This window comes from Callionymus lyra, chromosome 10, assembly GCF_982586985.1.
Source record: "Callionymus lyra chromosome 10, fCalLyr1.hap1.1, whole genome shotgun sequence".
In the NCBI taxonomy this organism is placed as follows: domain Eukaryota; kingdom Metazoa; phylum Chordata; class Actinopteri; order Syngnathiformes; family Callionymidae; genus Callionymus; species Callionymus lyra.
The window spans coordinates 26,201,213-26,218,608 of NC_141827.1; the positions used below are offsets into that span (position 1 = coordinate 26,201,213).

The 17,396-nt window shown below is 37.0% G+C and overlaps 1 protein-coding gene across 1 annotated transcript; it reads right to left on the reverse strand.

Annotated features, from left to right (window-relative positions):
* Nucleotides 1-614: 614 nt before the first annotated feature.
* On the reverse strand, nt 615-8,407 carry LOC148071249 (adenosine receptor A1-like). Its single transcript, XM_087800355.1, has 3 exons — nt 7,961-8,407; nt 4,354-4,648; nt 615-2,304 (listed from the first exon to the last, which is right to left on the reverse strand). Exons 1-3 carry the CDS (start codon nt 8,299-8,301, stop codon nt 1,921-1,923), a joined length of 1,020 nt encoding a protein of 339 aa, XP_087656481.1. The 5' UTR covers nt 8,302-8,407; the 3' UTR covers nt 615-1,920.
* Nucleotides 8,408-17,396: the final 8,989 nt, after the last annotated feature.

Genomic DNA, 17,396 nt, shown 5'->3' on the forward strand with positions numbered 1-17,396 from the left:
TTTAAAATAAAAGTGACCAATAACAAAACAATGCCAGTCAAATACTCATTCTGTTTTTGGAAGAAAGAGGAACTTTTTATCCCAAAAAAAGGAAAAAAAACATTTAATAAAACGAGATCTTCACATACAGTCACAAACCAACATTTTATAGATCAAACTACCATCTTGTTTGCAGGTCACAGTCTCACGTTGTAGCATTTCTCTGTTCTAGTTCCGAGATGTTAGTTTACATTGAAGTATATTGTTTTGTCAGACGTAAACAGTGAGATAATAAGTACTTTTGGATAAAAGATAGCAAGACAGAACTTCCTCAAAATTCTTTGTGCTTAGTGTTGAAACAGAACTGGGACATCATTCACTATCGAACCAGCCTGTGTTATGAGAAAACTACAGGTTTTCTAAAAGCGCAGCAACATTAATTATTAACGACATTTCTTCATTGAAAGCAAACAGTAAACGCCACATTCCAAGATACTTTTTCCAAAGAAGTGATAGATTTACACTCAAATAAATGCATATTTCAGATTAAATATGGCTGATTCTATCCACAATTTATATATATATATATATATATATATATATATATATATATACATGTAGTAGTAGTAGTAGTACTTTAACGTGATTTAAAATAATTGGGCATAAACTTGAATAAGGTTTATTTGAGGTATATAATCACAACCCAGTCACATCAGATACTTTTATAGATTAGGATGAACGACACAAATTCCTCTTGGAAAATGATATTTCTATGACCTTTTTTCAACAGATAACAATTCTTTAGCGACAACATGTAGAAGATACGCCATTGTTGAAATGCTCTGTGTTTACACTGGAGAATCTTTGTCCACTTCTAATGGAATGCAGAGATTTTGGCCAGTTTATGTTTGGAAACACGCAACTAATCTAGTAGCAGTGAAGGTTAAGTCTGTATTATTACTAAAGCTATTCCCTCAAAGATATATTCTCTTTATGAAAACAGAAAACACAAAAATGAATTTAGAAAAAAAAAAGAAAGTCTGCAAATCATAAAAAAGAATCGAGATTAAATTAGTTTAGAAAATCATTTATAACTCTTGTGTTATCTTGGAGACACAAGGGATACCACTAACACATTTGTTTTCGGGCCTTTGTGTCACCTTGACCCTAAGATAAAAAAATATATCATAATTAGAAAATGTTCAATATCCCTAAAATGAATTCCCAAAAATAGGTAAATAAATAATAATAATTATAACGAAAAAACACAAACTTAAGACATGATATAGGATTTAAAAATGCAAGGGTTGTGAGATATCTGATGCTAATAAAATATCAATACTTACACATTTAACAATAAACTAACTTTTCATTCCGTGAATATACACTGGTATAAAACGCTCAACCATCCAAAAGAAACTGAAAGTAGAGCATGTTTCTTGATGTGGCAGTGAGATGAGATCACAGTCAACACGTTGGCAAATAAACAACATTCAAACATTAATACATTGTTTCCAAAGCACATGGAAGTGAACACAAATCACAGCTTCATCTTTTTTTGCACCTTGTTCTATATATTTTCAAGTTTTAAATACAGTTTAAAGGAAACATTTGCATTAATAATAAGCAGCATTGTTGCTAATATACAATCTTTATTTTGTCTTGTACAAAAAAAAAGTCAGGAAGGAGTTAAAAAAAAGTGTGTCGTTGAAGACACACTGTGCTATTAATCTATAATTATTAAATTAAAACACTTTTTACTGTCAATGACCATCATGACTTCTTCATCCTTAGTCCTGGATACGATCCATAGCTCGCATCGCTGAGATGAAATGTCCAGAAGGACAAAGTTCCCCCTACAGTACATTCTGCCAATAGTCCTTTAAAGTTCCCACATTGACATTGAATCACTCATATCAATCACACTGATCCACTGGAAGGTCACACGCCGTCGTCGTCGTCTTCGTTCTGCCTCAGCCGGCGCTCGTGACTCATCCCTCGCTGGCTCCCCCTCTGAGGAAGCTGACCCACGGGGTCCTGACACAGGAAGTACAGCTTCCAGATTTTACGAAAGGCGCTGCGGAACTTCTTGATGCGGAAGGCGTAGACGATGGGGTTGACGGCGGAGTTGCCGTGCGTGAGGATGATGGCGATGTAGAGGATGAACACGGGCACTTTGATGGAAGGACAGAAGAGCGTGATGCAGTTGAGCACGTGGAGAGGAAGCCAGCTGACGGCGAAGAGGAAGAGGACAAGGGCCAGCGACTTCGCCAGCTTCAGCTCTTTGCCAAAATAGCGGCTGGGGTCGGCGTGGCTGACAGTCACCTGCAGACATGGATTACTTTCATGGCTTCGAAGAGAACATATAGTTACAGTGTAACAGTGTTCAGGTCTTTGTGTATATCAACTGGTATATTAAAGACTATATACTGTTCAAATGTCCAACAATTCATCCACCTATATCTAGTTGTACGTATTATATGAAACTTATTTAAGGACATTTAAATACAATTCTTTAAATAGACTTGCCATACTTGTTATACACTGAAAATAATACTTAAATATAAATATACATAAGGTTTGGTTGATCACTATTTAAAATGTATGAAACTCTCACCAGGGTTGTTGATATACTGTACATGTAAATTTGATTTAAATTACTTGCATATTAAACAGAAAGACAGTTTTTCAAATAGGGTATTCTATATGTAAAACGGGTTTAATAAATATGATTTTAACAACCTATCTCTTGGTTGTTTATGGAACCGGCTCTATACAGTCTTATTAGGAGCTGAAAAACTTAATCAAACAAGCATTGAGAATTAAATCAGATTTCAAATTGTATATGGTGTCAGTTAGCATTTAAACTAAACACATAATTCACTGTTCCATCCTTAAACAAGAAAATAAGTCAAAATTATTTCGAAAAAAATACAAACCATTGCAATCCCTACTGGTTACGTTTTATTGTGTATGGACTCCTGTTCTGTTCTTTTTCCCCCTTGTTTGTCAGCAGTTTAGGGGCCTTTGGAGGGACCTTATAGTGATGCAAAAGGACCAGTAATCTGGCAATCTTCCTCCATTTCATATACGCCGGGCATTCCACAGACCAGAGTCAGCTCGTCTTACAGTTCTGCCTGGTAAAACTTGTTAGTTTGTATGGGGTTTTTGGACACTGATTGTCCCTGAGATGTTTTTCAGTGCCCTTTGTTATTCAGGTTTGGGTGAGTTTTACTTTTTTCATTGACTGTGTCTTCTTTTGTTCTGTAGTGAATCATGTGTCTGGCCATCACTCCGTTGACTTACTCGTCTGCCACCATCTTTTGGAATTGCTTAGTATAGCCTATTGTATATTTGTGGGACATTTTTGTAAATTAAATTGTATTTTTGTATCTAAAACCATGTATGGGCATTGTCTTCTGCTCTTGAGACTCCTTGTTAATCTCTAATGAAAACAAACATCCAACAGTTTTTTTTACCCTTGTGTTGGCCCGAAAAAAAATGTCACCAGGAGGCAACTCAATTTGTTTTTGGGTCACTTGACATAACTTGAGATAACATAATGGTAAACAAAGTCTATACCAGCTACATTATTCATTACATTAAATACACTATTATGATACATGTAGATATTTTTTTATAGCATGTGAAGCTCTTAAAGAACACAATAAATCACTTTTAAAGTGACTCGACTATCTTACCTCTTAATGACCTCATCATTTTCTATATCATTTCTTTCTTCTAAACCTTTCACCTGTGGTCTCCTAATCTTTAGTGCATAATTCTTACTTCTGCTTCGGTCTGTGGACGCCGCCTGAATCAGTAATTCATCTTAAAAGCAACACGCTCTTAATTGGGAGCAATTCAAATTGCCAAGAGCATCTCGCGGTGGAACTCCGTGTGCAATATTTTTGTGCTTGAGAAATACCGCGTGTGGCGAGTGAGAGTTGAATCGTTAAATTGCTTTTCACATGCATGAGACTTGAGGTCCTTGTAGCGAGTAAACAACTGTCTATCAGAATCTCACACCGAATATATTTATCACTTTGGGTCGTAAGGAACAAGATTTTGGTACAAAATAACAATTTAGTAAAATATTCTTCATAGTATTTCATACCAGGTTTGCATTCATGCTAAATTATATACTGTATAATCTTTGGGTGGTATTTTGGAGATAAGCTACCCCTTTCTATGAAAAGTATATCCTTGAGCTAATGCCTACATGAGAAATATTATTAATGGTAAAATGGGACACATTTTTATAAATAATGAGATTCAATTAAAAGAATATGAAATCACAAACACATTTTCCACATTGACAACTTTCAGACTTTTAAAGCCAAAATTCCTTCAGAACGATGTGAGTCGACTGACCTTCTTGTTGAGCTGCTTGTGGATCATGTAGAAGATCTCCACGTAGATGGCCAACATGAGGAGCAGGGGTGGCAGCACCCACCCAAAGAAGTTAAAGTAAACCATGTAGTCCATGCTGATGACCGTCTCGAACTCGCACTTCACCCGCAGGTCGTCCGTCAGCAGCGAGCCGTTCTTACGCAGACTCTCCAGGTTGTTCCAGCCGAGCATGGGCGTGAGGCCCACAATAATGGAGACCAGCCAACACAGCAACACGGCGGTCCCAGCCCGGCGAGGGGTCACCACCCGCTTGTAACTGTTGGTGAGAGCAAAGGTAAACGCTGATTTAAACTTAGAATTAGAAATGTTGGAGTTGAGTGAGAAGAAAAAATTGCTGATCCCCTCAATACGATATTGTTTCCTCAACGATACTTTTTCGATACAAATTTTGGAAAATCAATTCTAATAAAAAAGAAAATAACATTATACATAGTAAATTATCTTTGGTGAATTTCCTATATTAAGCTGTTTTCTTACAGAATACATCTTTGAAAAATGTATTGTAAACTTGGCCCTGAAAGCATGTCTTGAAACTATAGGGAAAAAAATAGGAAAAAATAATAGGAAAAAAATAGGGGGAAAATAGAAAATATATACGAAAAAAATAATTGTTATTTAGTAAATTGTTCAATAATTTTGTAAATGGTTTTTACCCCTTTTAACCCTTGTGTTATCTCTCAGCTCGAGGAATCTCCACAGTCAGCATACTGTATATTACAACTTGTCTCTGAATCCTTTCTTCCAAACCTACAGACAAAGTTTGTGGATGCATGATGATCAGAATCAACCCTTTTTAAATTTTGAATACAGCTTAACATTCAAACTAATTTCATTAATTAATTTCATTTTGAACAGTCATGACTTTGTATAGGGCTGGATATAAAACTTTGGTTCTTTTTTTGCACCGACCGAGAAACTTTGACTTATCTTTTTGTTCAGCTGTGTGTGACTGAAATATCCTTCATTTCCATCAGATAAAAGTATGATCTAAAAGCCTTTTCATTTTTCCGTGGAACCCTCAGTTTTAACAACAGTTTACACATGGGTTAGCAGGGCCATTTGCAGCCCATGAGATGATATTCTGCAACTTTTCGTGTAATGTCTCAAGTTGAATGTCTCAAGAGGAAGGGACTACGAACTTTGTCAGATAGAAAAAGGAATAGAACCCATTCAAACATTGTCATTTGTATAGCTTTGGTTATTTAGTTTGGATATTAAAAAACACATTCAATTAGATACATGTCCCAAATTCACAGTGAAACCACAAAAATAAAATATCTATGATACATTTAACAACATAATATAAAATATATGCATGAAAATCACCTTGAAGAAATTTGCAATTCCAATTTTTAACAGAAGGGGAGCTGCAGACCTTGCAGTTTTAAATGCCTATGTTGTCTTTTATCCTTGATAGCCTGAGCTCTTTGAAAAAGATGATGGCTGTAGTGTTCTTGAACTGACTCGTACTGCGACGAAAGGAAGCTCAAATTGCCTCACAGAGAGCAACACATCACGGCGACTGACTCTAACAAGGTTAAACACCTTGGACTGTCAGAAAGTGAACGCTCTGAATTGCAAATAAAAGTACTAATTAAGTACAAGCTATTTTTAAACTTTGAATAACACAAATCTTTGTTTTGTCTTTTCTATAACCGCTTTTTTCATCCTTTTTTTTGTACTGTCTGTGCTAACAGTGTCGGAGAAAAAGTGTCTGTAGCTGCTGGTTCTGTGCTTTTGTTGTTTGCCAGCTTTAGAAATTATGTCACGCAGTCACTGTGAGACTATTGAGCAATCATGCATCGCCTGTCAGAAAGCAGCCGCTGCTTGTTGTCAAACAACAGCTCTCTCCTGCTCCCTTTGGTGAATAACAAACTCATTTGATATTGGTATTGACGTATGTGAGTTTTATTCCACATCTCTGTGATGCACTTCAACATGATTATTTCTGTTATTGACTTGTTACTTTATTGTTATGATGCATCCTTGATTATGTTCCCAACTTGATTACCTTTTCCATTCACTCAGGGTTTTAATCCCAGCCAGCAAGGGTAGACCACAACGATTCTTGCCACGATAAGTTCCACAAAGAAGAATATATTGCACGTAAATGTAAGGGAGGGAGGAAGTAGGTGAGGTTGTCCTGGAAACTAGGGGGAGGCCCTGGTGCAGACCTATGACATGCTGAATACATTACATCCCTTAGTTGAATTTGGAACACTGCTTTTGACTTGGCAACTGCAATCGAATAACTGTCTTTTTATTCATCTACTTTTGCTATCTTTTTGGTCAATAAAGAAACAGTGTCTTCGTAATAGCCAGTACATTTATGGATTTCAGGGTGGTAACTATTGGACGGCCATAGGTCATTATTTTGATACAAGAAAGTACATCTAAAAACACATATAATAAAGTGGTAATCAAATTACCATAACAATAAGAACAACTAAGATATGAAGGATTTAGGTTCATAGTAATATTAAAATATATATATATATATATATATTCAAAAAACTGAAATTACTAGTTTAAATATTTTATTATTATGACCTACTTCTACATGAAATGGACTTGACACTAGTAAGTAAGTCATTTATTTTATAAAGCGCTTTACCAGACCAGGGTCACAAAGCGCTTAAACAATCAAAACAATACTCAATAAAATATATATACTTAAAAAGGTCAAGATAACACAGAGAACAAAACGGTAGTCTCAGAAAATCCTGGAGAAGCCTGCAAGAATAAAAATGTAATGGTCGATGAGCCCTGATGATTCAGCATATGTATCATGATACAGTGTTATACGTTTTTCAAAGACCACTAGATGTCACTCTCAGTTTGAAAATGATGACATTATTCATTGAATTAGTAGATCAAAGCCAAAAGTGGGCGCAGGGTTTAGCGCGGTCACCTCACATCAAGAAGGTTGCTGGTTCACTTCCAGGCCGAGCCAACTTGTGACCTTTCTGTGTGGAGTTTGTATGTTCTCCCTGTGTTGTGTGGGTTTACTCCGGGGACTCCGGTTTCCTCCCACAGTCCAAAACATACAGACGTTGATTAACAACTTGGGGAAATTGTCCGTAGGTATGAGAGTGTGTGTGAATGGTTGTCTGTCTTGGTGTGCCCTGCGACAGACTGGCGTCCTGTCCAGGGTGTCCCCTGCCTCTCGCCCCATGATACTGGGACAGGCTCCAGTCTCCACTACCAAAAATGGTAGAAAATGACCGCACCCGTAGAATCAAATATCAGCTTTAGCAGAATTTGGTAAGAAAAAAAAAAATAATTCCATTGACGCAATTGAGTAACAAATCCCTTTGCAATTGGAAACCTTTTCAGTATAGTTATTCAAAATCTTAGGACAAGTGTCTGTTATCTTCACTTCATCATGATAAATAAATACAAATAAAGAAAATACAATAAAGAAAACAGTCAGAATTGTCCACTTCCAAAATTTAAGTCGTCCCTGATATTTTAACTTAAGTTAGTGGCCATCATAAAGCAGTACATCTCTAACGTCTGTCAACAAAAGGCAACTATTAAAGTTAGGATCTTCACCTTCAGTGCCTACCTCATGGGTATCTTGACCCTCAGGTACCGGTCGATGGCGATGGCCAGCAGAGCCAGGATGGAACTTTGCGTGAGGACCAGCATCGTGCACGCGACCAACAGGCAGCTGTAGAAGTGGGTCTGCAGTCCGATGCTGAGGGTGATGGCCAGAGGGATGACCAGAGCTCCCACCGCGATGTCCGCCAGCGCCAGCGACACGATGAAGCAGAAGGTGGTGTTCCTCAGCGAGCGGTTGAGGCGCACAGCCCAGACCACCATCACGTTCCCGAGCACCGAGGAGAGCGCGATCACCGCCTCCATGCCGATGTACACGGCGGTGCTGGAGGGCAGACCCGGAGTCATGATCGGCTCTCCTTGGCGGGCGTGGAGATCCCTGAGAGACGGTGCGCGTCGACGGAGGACCTTCTGCTGGGCATTGTTTTTGAAGAACTCCTGCTGTGGGTGAAGGGAGGTCCAGGTGCTGGTCCGGGACGAGACGAGCCAGAGAGTGACGAGGGTCTCACTCTCTCTCCGTGAGAGTCATGTGTGTGACTCACTCCTGCCAGAGACCTCCTCACTCCTCTCTCTTTCCAAGAGTTTTTATGGTGAAAATGTTCTGCCTCCTGTTTTACAGAAGCGAGATAGTCCCAGAAATGACGTAGAATCATTTAATTGTTTTTTTCTGTTTGTTTGTAAAAATGTTTCTATTGTATAAAAATAACCAACTTAAGCAAGTAAATAAAAAAAAAGTAGTAATGCCTCTTGTTTTATCGTATTGTTGTCAATATAATTTACTTACTTACTTACGATTGTACTTTTTTCTTTAATGTACTACACCCTTTTAAATTAACCAAGTTTTATTTAAAGCACATTGTAACCAGGGCTGGGTCTAGGCAGGGGCAAGAGGGGGCCTGGCACAATGCCCCCTCAAGATTTGTGGCTGCCCCCTCATACATGCCTGTCTAGACCCGGCCCTGATTGTAACACTGAATATATAAAACTAGTTTAATAAAAAAATGTATGTCAATGGACTAATATAAATAAAAGTGGCCTATTACTCCTGTGTTGTTCTCTATGTGTTATCTTGATCTTTTAAGTATATATTTTATTGAGTTTTGTTTTGATTGTTTAAGTGCTTTGTGACTCTGTAATGGATAAGCGCTCTATAAATATTACTTACTTACTTACTTACTTACCTCCTTCTTACTTACTTACTTACCTCCTTCTTACTTACTAACTTACTTACTTACTTACTTACTTACTTAATTACTTACTTACTTACTTACTTACTTACCTCCTTCTTACTTACTAACTTACTTACTTACTTACTTACTTACTTACTTACTTACTTAATTACTTACTTACTTACTTACTTACTTACTTACTTACTTACTTACTATTTTATTGTGTCAAATTTCAGAAAAAAAGATGAAACTGTGTGACACCCTCAGTGGTAGGAAGAAATATATAACCCTTGTATATAACTATAACTTATAATTTATGACTATAACTTTAGAACTATATAACCCTTGTGTTATCTCAGGTTCAAGGTGACCGGAAGGCCAGAAAACAAATGTGTTTGAGGTATCCCTTGTGTTGTCTCTGGTACAAGGATAACGACCTCCCTGACTTCCATAAACAAACATGCATTTTAAACAGTAAAGAGTATGACTGTAATTATAAAGGATTACAGGATCAGATGCGCTGTTCTTAATTTAAAAGCCAAAAAGTTTATTTCTTAATGACATTTGGGGAAGTAACCGTAAAGTTTAGCAAGAACACTTCAGATTAGGAGATTCTTGGGAGCTTTGAATTGTGTATCTTTGTTAGTCACTCACCTCTATCAGAAAATCATTTGTGATTTCTCATTTGTTTAATAAACACTCAGATATTTTGGCCATGAAGTAAGTTTTTCTTGTCCTTCTTTGGTCATTTTCCTATCTGAAGTCGCTGTTATCCTCTAGTCCCTCGTAAATCTTTTACTCATTCATTCATGGACATCATAGGTTTCCTTCCTCTTACTCAGCTGCAAACTTCTTGGCCAAACACGGATTTCCTCTCCAAACCATCTGCACCTCCATAACTTTCTTTCCAAACTCCTCCGTGTGATCTTTCCCTATGATAAACTAACATCTTGATCTTCCAGAATGAATCTGGACAACTTGAATAAAATCATGCTGCATTTCAACCAAAATGAAAAATGTTTGTGTAGAGCGGCCAATTGTTGTTACAAGTTTGACGCGTTCCAGGAAAACTCAGCTGCTCTGAGGGACAATGTTTGCTTCCATTGAGGCTCTTTGTGTGGAATCTCTGCTGTGACTGGTCAAGCATGGTCACTCTGGGGAGAACGTGCAGCTTCTCATCAGCCCTTTCCAACAAAAGTGGAGCAAATTGTTGGGCTGCTTAGCAGAGCTGCACAACACCAGACCTCTGCTGGCCCGACTGGTCCAGTTTAAAACTGTACATATAGAATCCTTCGTCTCAGAGTCATCTCCAGAACAGTTTTAATACAGAGGTGATGGGTTAATAAGAGCTTTTATTATTATTTTGTAAAGATTTCCATTGACCAAAACTACCAGTTGCCATTTATTCTGTTTCTAACTGGTTTCCAAACATCAGAAAAAATCCAAGTCCATTTTAATGTAGTTACTGATGCTAGGTTGTCTTCGTCTTCATTCAAAAAGACACTTAAAAACATCCAAATACCTCAATGCTGCTCGTCTGTAACGTCCATCTTGGATTGAAGCCTTGACATTATCTAATTTTTTTACAGACAAACTTAAACACGTCTACATCTAGGCTTATTTTTAGCAGTATGCTACACTGACAGCAAGCACTCTGGGTAATTACCGCCAGCAATTCAAGTCCACTGTCTTACATGTTAAGTGCTCGCAATATTCCCCGGAGTACTTCATGTCAGTGTAGGAATGTTGGACTAATAGCGTCCGCTAAAAATAAGCTAAAAATAGACTATTTCTAACTAAGACTAAAGTATTTCCGGAACAATTTAGAATGTTTCTGAAGAAAGTTTAAACACGTCATTATACATTTCCGTCTCTTTTCCAGAATTAGATTTGGACCGTTTTCCAGTTAAAAGTGACGACTGTTGACCCGAACTAGCGGTAAAGAACCTGATGTTCTAATATTCATTTTTATATTTGTTTTTACACATGACTTCTCTATGTGTGTGTGTATTTTCCTCCTCCTTCTCTTAAAGCATCTTTGTGTGTCCTAAAAAGCCCTTCATAAATATCATGTTTATTATAATTATTATTATTATTATATGACAGTGAATCTTAACCCTTTTCCAGCGATGTTCCCCCGATATTCTTTGGAGCTCCAAAGCATTTTGGGTTGAAAAGAACAAACATATTTATAAACACAGAGACATTTATTTCTATTTCTAATTCAGATGAGGAATCGGAGAGGGCATTTTAGACAAAGGGAAGTGTTCATGGGTTTTATGTTGGTGTATCAGGTTACAGAATCCTAAAAGTATCCCGGAAATCATGGGATATCATCTACTTTATTCTCCTCTGCATATGATATCATGGGGGGCTTCACATGGTTGCGGCTGCAGGTGGAATTGGTCACACTTCAGTGGATGACCTTGTTGTGGTAACAAGCGAAATCCCTCCAGCAAACAAAGAAAGTCGTTGCAGCTGGAGGAGCCGTGGCAGGAGGGAGCGTAAGGATGGATTATAGAGCGAGAGGAGTGAGGTGACACTGTTGGGTTTGTGATGGTCCAATACTCGATGGGTTCAGCATGATGATGATGCTGGTGAGGTCGTCGCTCCAGGCTGTTCGTTGTGTCGTCCATAGCTTTGTAAACATTGACTTTATGCATTTGTTCACTTAAATGTATCTGGTTACCCTTTGAGTTCAAAATCTGAACCGATACTGAAAAAATACTATTCAGCCAGTAAAAGATTTTGTTACTGAAATTCTCACTCTTCAAACGTCACGAGATAAGTGAAAGTAGTTCTTTCTTTCTTTAATGTCCGAGAGCAAAATTTAGTACTTCAAATTGAACCACTAAGAGCCACATCTACACTTCAAATGGAGCTTTTTGAAGTTAAAAATATAAAACACAGGGGAGTATGTTCTCTGAAAAAGAAGTGACGAAGAAAGGAAGCAGTCATTTGATTAGAAAATCAAATAGGCATAAATGTAACATAAAAACAAAATTTTCTGAATATTTATTTAAATGTATTCAGAAAAGTTAAAAAAGGAAATTACAAATCTTTAATAAAAATTTAACTTGAAAAATACTAGTACTTTTTGGATTATCTGTCGCTAGCATGTGTATATATATATAGTTTAAAAAAAACATTGGAGTCATCACAAGTGGCTCTACTCTCTTGGCTGTTCCTGAGTTTCATTTCTCTGTGAGTACTTTTTGACCGCCACACATCGTTTGTCCTTGTCCTGTGATTGTTTTATTTTACATATGTTCTTCAACCACGTGTTTGTTTAGCTTTGGTGTTATAACCCTGTTTTTGCTCAGAGAGTAAGTGATGACCAGTAGTGTTTTGTGTTTGAAAACGTGTAAATCGTATCATTGTTCCACAGGTGTGCATTGACCACCATGTGCGGTTTTGGTTTCATGCTCTTATCCTTCATTCTATTCATGAATCTCTTTGCATTCAAATCTTTTTTAAATATTTAAAGACAATTTCCTTTTATTGTCATCTGTGTGGTTTATATTCATATGCACCCTAACAGAAAACATGTACTTGCAAATACAAATAATAAACAAAATAATATAAATAAATAAACAAACACAACCTTTTGTTTTGGATTTCAAACTTGATTGGGATTCAAAACTTCTGCCTCTGATTTTTTTTTTTTAAAAAGTAGCAATTAAAATAAAATAAATAAACACTGGTAAAGCATTGTGCGAGAGAATATAAAATATACAGTATGGTTAAGTAAAAATGAATAGTCGTCATTCTTGTAGTGGGGGTATTATAAGAAGTAGTATAAGTAGTATTGTCATAGAAGTGGTTCAGTACAAACTGTCGAGCAATAAAAGTGTTGTTCTAAAGAAGCGTCAAAAACGACGCTGTCTAAATGTTAGTTGGTCTCATGTTCTATTGCTCCTTTAAAGCAGAACGTTGTTATTTTATCTGCCATCGGGAGTGAAAACCAGACTTGATTAAATCCACAAAAAGTGCAGCTAATGCCTCAGATCAATGGTGTGTGAAGAGTCAGATTCCTCCTGTTGATTGTGATACTCCAGAGCTGTTGCATGACTGACTAATGCTCTCTGGAGAAGAAAACAATTCAGGTCCGTCTCACGTGAGAGGTCTCTTGAGGTCTCAGAGTGAGTGTTTACCTGTCCATCAGGCCACATCATCTGGTGAGCAAACAAGAGTGCGGAGGAGCTCGCCAACATCTCGGGAGGTTTGTCTGCACGAGCGAGCGAACGGCAGCGACGGCGTTATTACAGTCATCAGTGTGAGATGAGCGACTGTTGGGAGTTTCAGAGGAGCCACTTAGCCGGCTCGCGCCATACGCTTCATCGAGCCAGCGACAAAACAAAATGAAAATTATTCCAAATTAGCGAAAGATTTATGGTCAACACAGAAAAAAAACGACAGGCATGATATTACATCTAATTGGAAAACACAAACAAAAGAGACTGGAGTTTATAGTCTGATGACACTCAAATTGAAATGTGTGATGACCATTGTTGCTGAAATAAAGTAGCGGCAGCGTCATGGCTCAAGCACTTATATCAACATATCAGCCAGGAAGTTGAAACTTGGATCCAAATGGGTCTTTGTGTCAAAAATCTATTGCTACACTCAAGGTAAATATTTATATTTTAATCCAATGCACATTACTTCGGTTTCAAATATTGAAGTCTTCCTCTTCAGAATGCAGTCAGTCCCTCATCATGACCATGTTTGAAAATGTTAAAATGTTTTAAATGTCAGTCCTGGTTTACAATAGACGTGTTATTAATGTTCATACACTATAATGTGTCCAGCTGTACAGTGTTGATTTATTGGTACAGAGGATTTAATGGTTATTTGTACTTTTTTGAGGTGCATATATCGTGATATAAAGTGTTGAGAACATGTCTTGCAATATATCTAATATTGCAGATTTTGTGATATTATCGTATCGTGGGCCAAATATCGCAATAGTTTCAAAACGTTATTTACCCAAGCTGTCCCACCCCTAGTTTACGTGTTTATTTTTGAAGTAAAGATTTATCCTAACCAGTGTATTGACTGAACAAGAGTTTCTGGCTTATTTTACTTTTTTTTTCTTTTTTCTTTAGAAATAAAACAGGACAGTGATGCCAAAAAAATCTGAAATACTTTGGACTATATCTTCTTTCTGTGAGTCCTGGTACCACTCAACTTTTGGATATCAAAGTGGAGATTTGTTACATCAAGCAAATATATATATATTTAAAATTGAAGTCCCACGATTAAAGGATAAACTTCCCGATCCACTCAGTTTGAAAAGTTTTTAGTTACTTGTCTGCGTATGGTAAAGCCAAGACTAACAACGTCTTAACAAGAAGGATCTGTCTCGTCTGCAGTTGATTCAGAACTCTGCAGCGAGAATTCTAACCCGCTCAAGTAGAAGAACTCACATTTCTCCGATCCTTAAAACTCTTCACTGGCTTCCAGTTTCTTTCAGGATCAACTTTAAAATTCTGGTTCTTACTTTCAGATCTATACATGGTCAGACTCCTCCTTACATCACTGATCTGATCCAGCCTTACACCCCAGCTCGGGCTCTGAGGTCTGTGGATCAGAATCTACTTATGGTTCCTCACACACGGCTCAGGACCAGAGGAGAGAAATCTTTCCAGGCTGTTGCTCCTAAGCTTTGGAACAATCTTCCTCTCTCTTTGCGCTTGATGGATCTACTGACTCCTTTAAGAAACATCTTAAGACGTTTCTATTTGTTCAGGCTTTTCCTTGATTTTCTGGAACTCCTGTTGTGTTTTCAGTTTTATCTTGATCTTTAAAATATATACTTTATTGAATATTGTTTTGATTGTTTAAGCGCTTTGTGACCCTGGTCTGGAAAAGCGCTATATAAATAAAAATGACTTACAAAAGCAAATCGCCTCACCTCACTTACCCTTGAGCAGGGCCTTAAATGGCTCAGCTAGCCTCAGCATACAGACAACCTTTTTTCTTCTAAACATATCGGTTCATGCTTTTTATACAAAACAGCCAAGAGGGAACATCAGCAGGCTGCAGGCTGTTGAAGCTCACTTTGATGGATTCCGATTCAGGATAAAGTGGTTGTTTAACATTTAAGGAAAGATGCTGGGATGTGAGCTGGAATACAAATGAGTGATTCTAGGGTATTCCGTGGAGTCACGCTAGATGGGAAACCGAAAATCATCATCTATTAAAAGAACCTCAGTGTCTCACTCGTTCTAGTTGTTGTTGTTGAAGTTGTTAAAAAGGGTGTGGACCAGATGTTGTCGGACAAAAACAAACTTGGGTAAATGTTGAGACGCTGCAGCCCAGTATTGTCATTTAAAAGATCAAACTAAAGTAAATTATTAGACCGTTTTAATGCCTTGTTATTAGAATATAAACCATACATGATTTCTGCGAGAGAAGTTGTTTAATGAAATGTGTAAATATGCTTCAAAATAATGTATTATTCATTCTTTTGGGTTGTTATATAGGCTCTGCGATGCTTAATCTCAACACATTGTAGTTTGGAAACTGTTTGAATGAATTCATTTTTTTCAACTTTAATGCAGAATTAAGGGAATCTTAAGTTGTAGAAATGCATTATTGCTGGCTGAGCTAGTTTATCACTAGCTGTAACACTTTATATGTTTAAAGTAGAGATTCTAAATTCTTCATTTAGGAATTAGACATTTTTATCACAGGAAAAAATGTAATGTTTTTAATAAAAATGTTTTAAAGGGAGAAAAAAATGTCTGATATATGGTTGTAAAATGCATTAATAAGATAATATTATCATTAAAATAATGATTTTTCTCATACATTTTTTAATAAAAATGTCCACATGAAGAGCCAGGAAAGTGGTTTAGAGCAACATGTCTGCGATGTGAAAGCATCGGTGACCACTCGTCTTTTAAAGGGCTTTTATTTCCTCTCCAGTTCTCGCAGGTTTGCCTCTGGGCTCCTAGAAAATGAAAGCATCTGCCTGTGGTGGAAGCTTCATCCTTTTAAAGCGGCCCATACTTTGAATGTCAAACACTCCTGGATTCTCTCCACCCGTCTGCTGCTTACATATAGTATTTTTACTTTTCACTTTTCTACCATTCTATGAACAGAGACCGTTTGACAGCATTAATAGATAAATAATCAATCAATTGGCCCTCAGATACAAATTTATTCCAAGTGAATGTAAAGACATTCAAAATATTATGTTACCTAAACAGAGATTGTGGGTCTTTTAATTCTTCGAGGCTTAATTCATCTTCCCCAAACGAACTGATATAATTTCTCTTGACTGATCTAAAACACTCTTTATACTTCACAACCTCAACACGAACAACATTCTTTGATATTGAGACAACCATCCATTGGGCCAAATCAAATGACTGGATTTGGACAAGAAATCCAGAAACGAGTCGATATCAGCAGCAATATATAAATAAAAACCACTTAAATGCACCAAGAATGCAACTCTTGGTTGAGTGGGAACAAATACAGAGCTCCCTGAATGACAGACCCATGATGTACAAGAAGGCATTGCCTCACGGTTACAAAAACAAATATTACTGAAAATAACTAGATTTTTTTGTATTAAACAAACTTATATTTGAATTGGTTTATATATAAGTAGGTTTATGCATGTCTTATATTGTTTATATTTCATATAACATTCAGTATTTGTTGTATAAGTTAAATAAATATACAATAATACATTTAAATTAAATTAGTATATCCTGCACATTAATGAAGGCGATAAGAATTATCAACATAAAAAAACAAATGTCTTTTTATAGACTGTAGAAATATATTCATTCTCATTCTGTTTTTTATTATCACGACAGCAGCTAAGAGAAAATACAGTGTTTGGTTTGTATCAGCAACCAGACAACATTTTGTCCCCGCCGGTGTTTTTGCATTCCTGAAATAGACGTGAGATTTCTGTCTGATTGCTGTACCACTCAGTTCCCTCTCACACAGAAGTGAGTTTACCTTGGCTCGGCCATCTCTCACATCTGCAGCTGGGAATTGAGTTTGTAGACAGTAGAGCGATTACGGGTTCGTTGAAGATTCAGGAGCTCATTGTTGTTGTTATACTTCTGTCTAGCACCATGTATTCTTCTGCTCAGACTTCCACACCCACCTGGAGGGGTTTGATTTATAAGTATTCTCAGAATCTTAAACTGCTATTAGACTTTATAATTCGTGGGGGGCAGTAGTGGAGTGAAAGAATGATGTATTCTATTCTATGTTAATCTTTGTATCCTTTCTTTGTCTTATTTC

Coding starts and splice junctions, on each gene's coding strand:
- LOC148071249 (XM_087800355.1), bottom strand. CDS start 8,301: ATGACTCCGGGTCTGCCCTCCAGCACCGCCGTGTACATCGGCATGGAG. Junction 4,649..7,960: donor AGGGTCAAGATACCCATGAG/GTAGGCACTGAA, acceptor TCTCACCAACAG/TTACAAGCGGGTGGTGACCC. Junction 2,305..4,353: donor ACAAGCAGCTCAACAAGAAG/GTCAGTCGACTC, acceptor CCATGTCTGCAG/GTGACTGTCAGCCACGCCGA.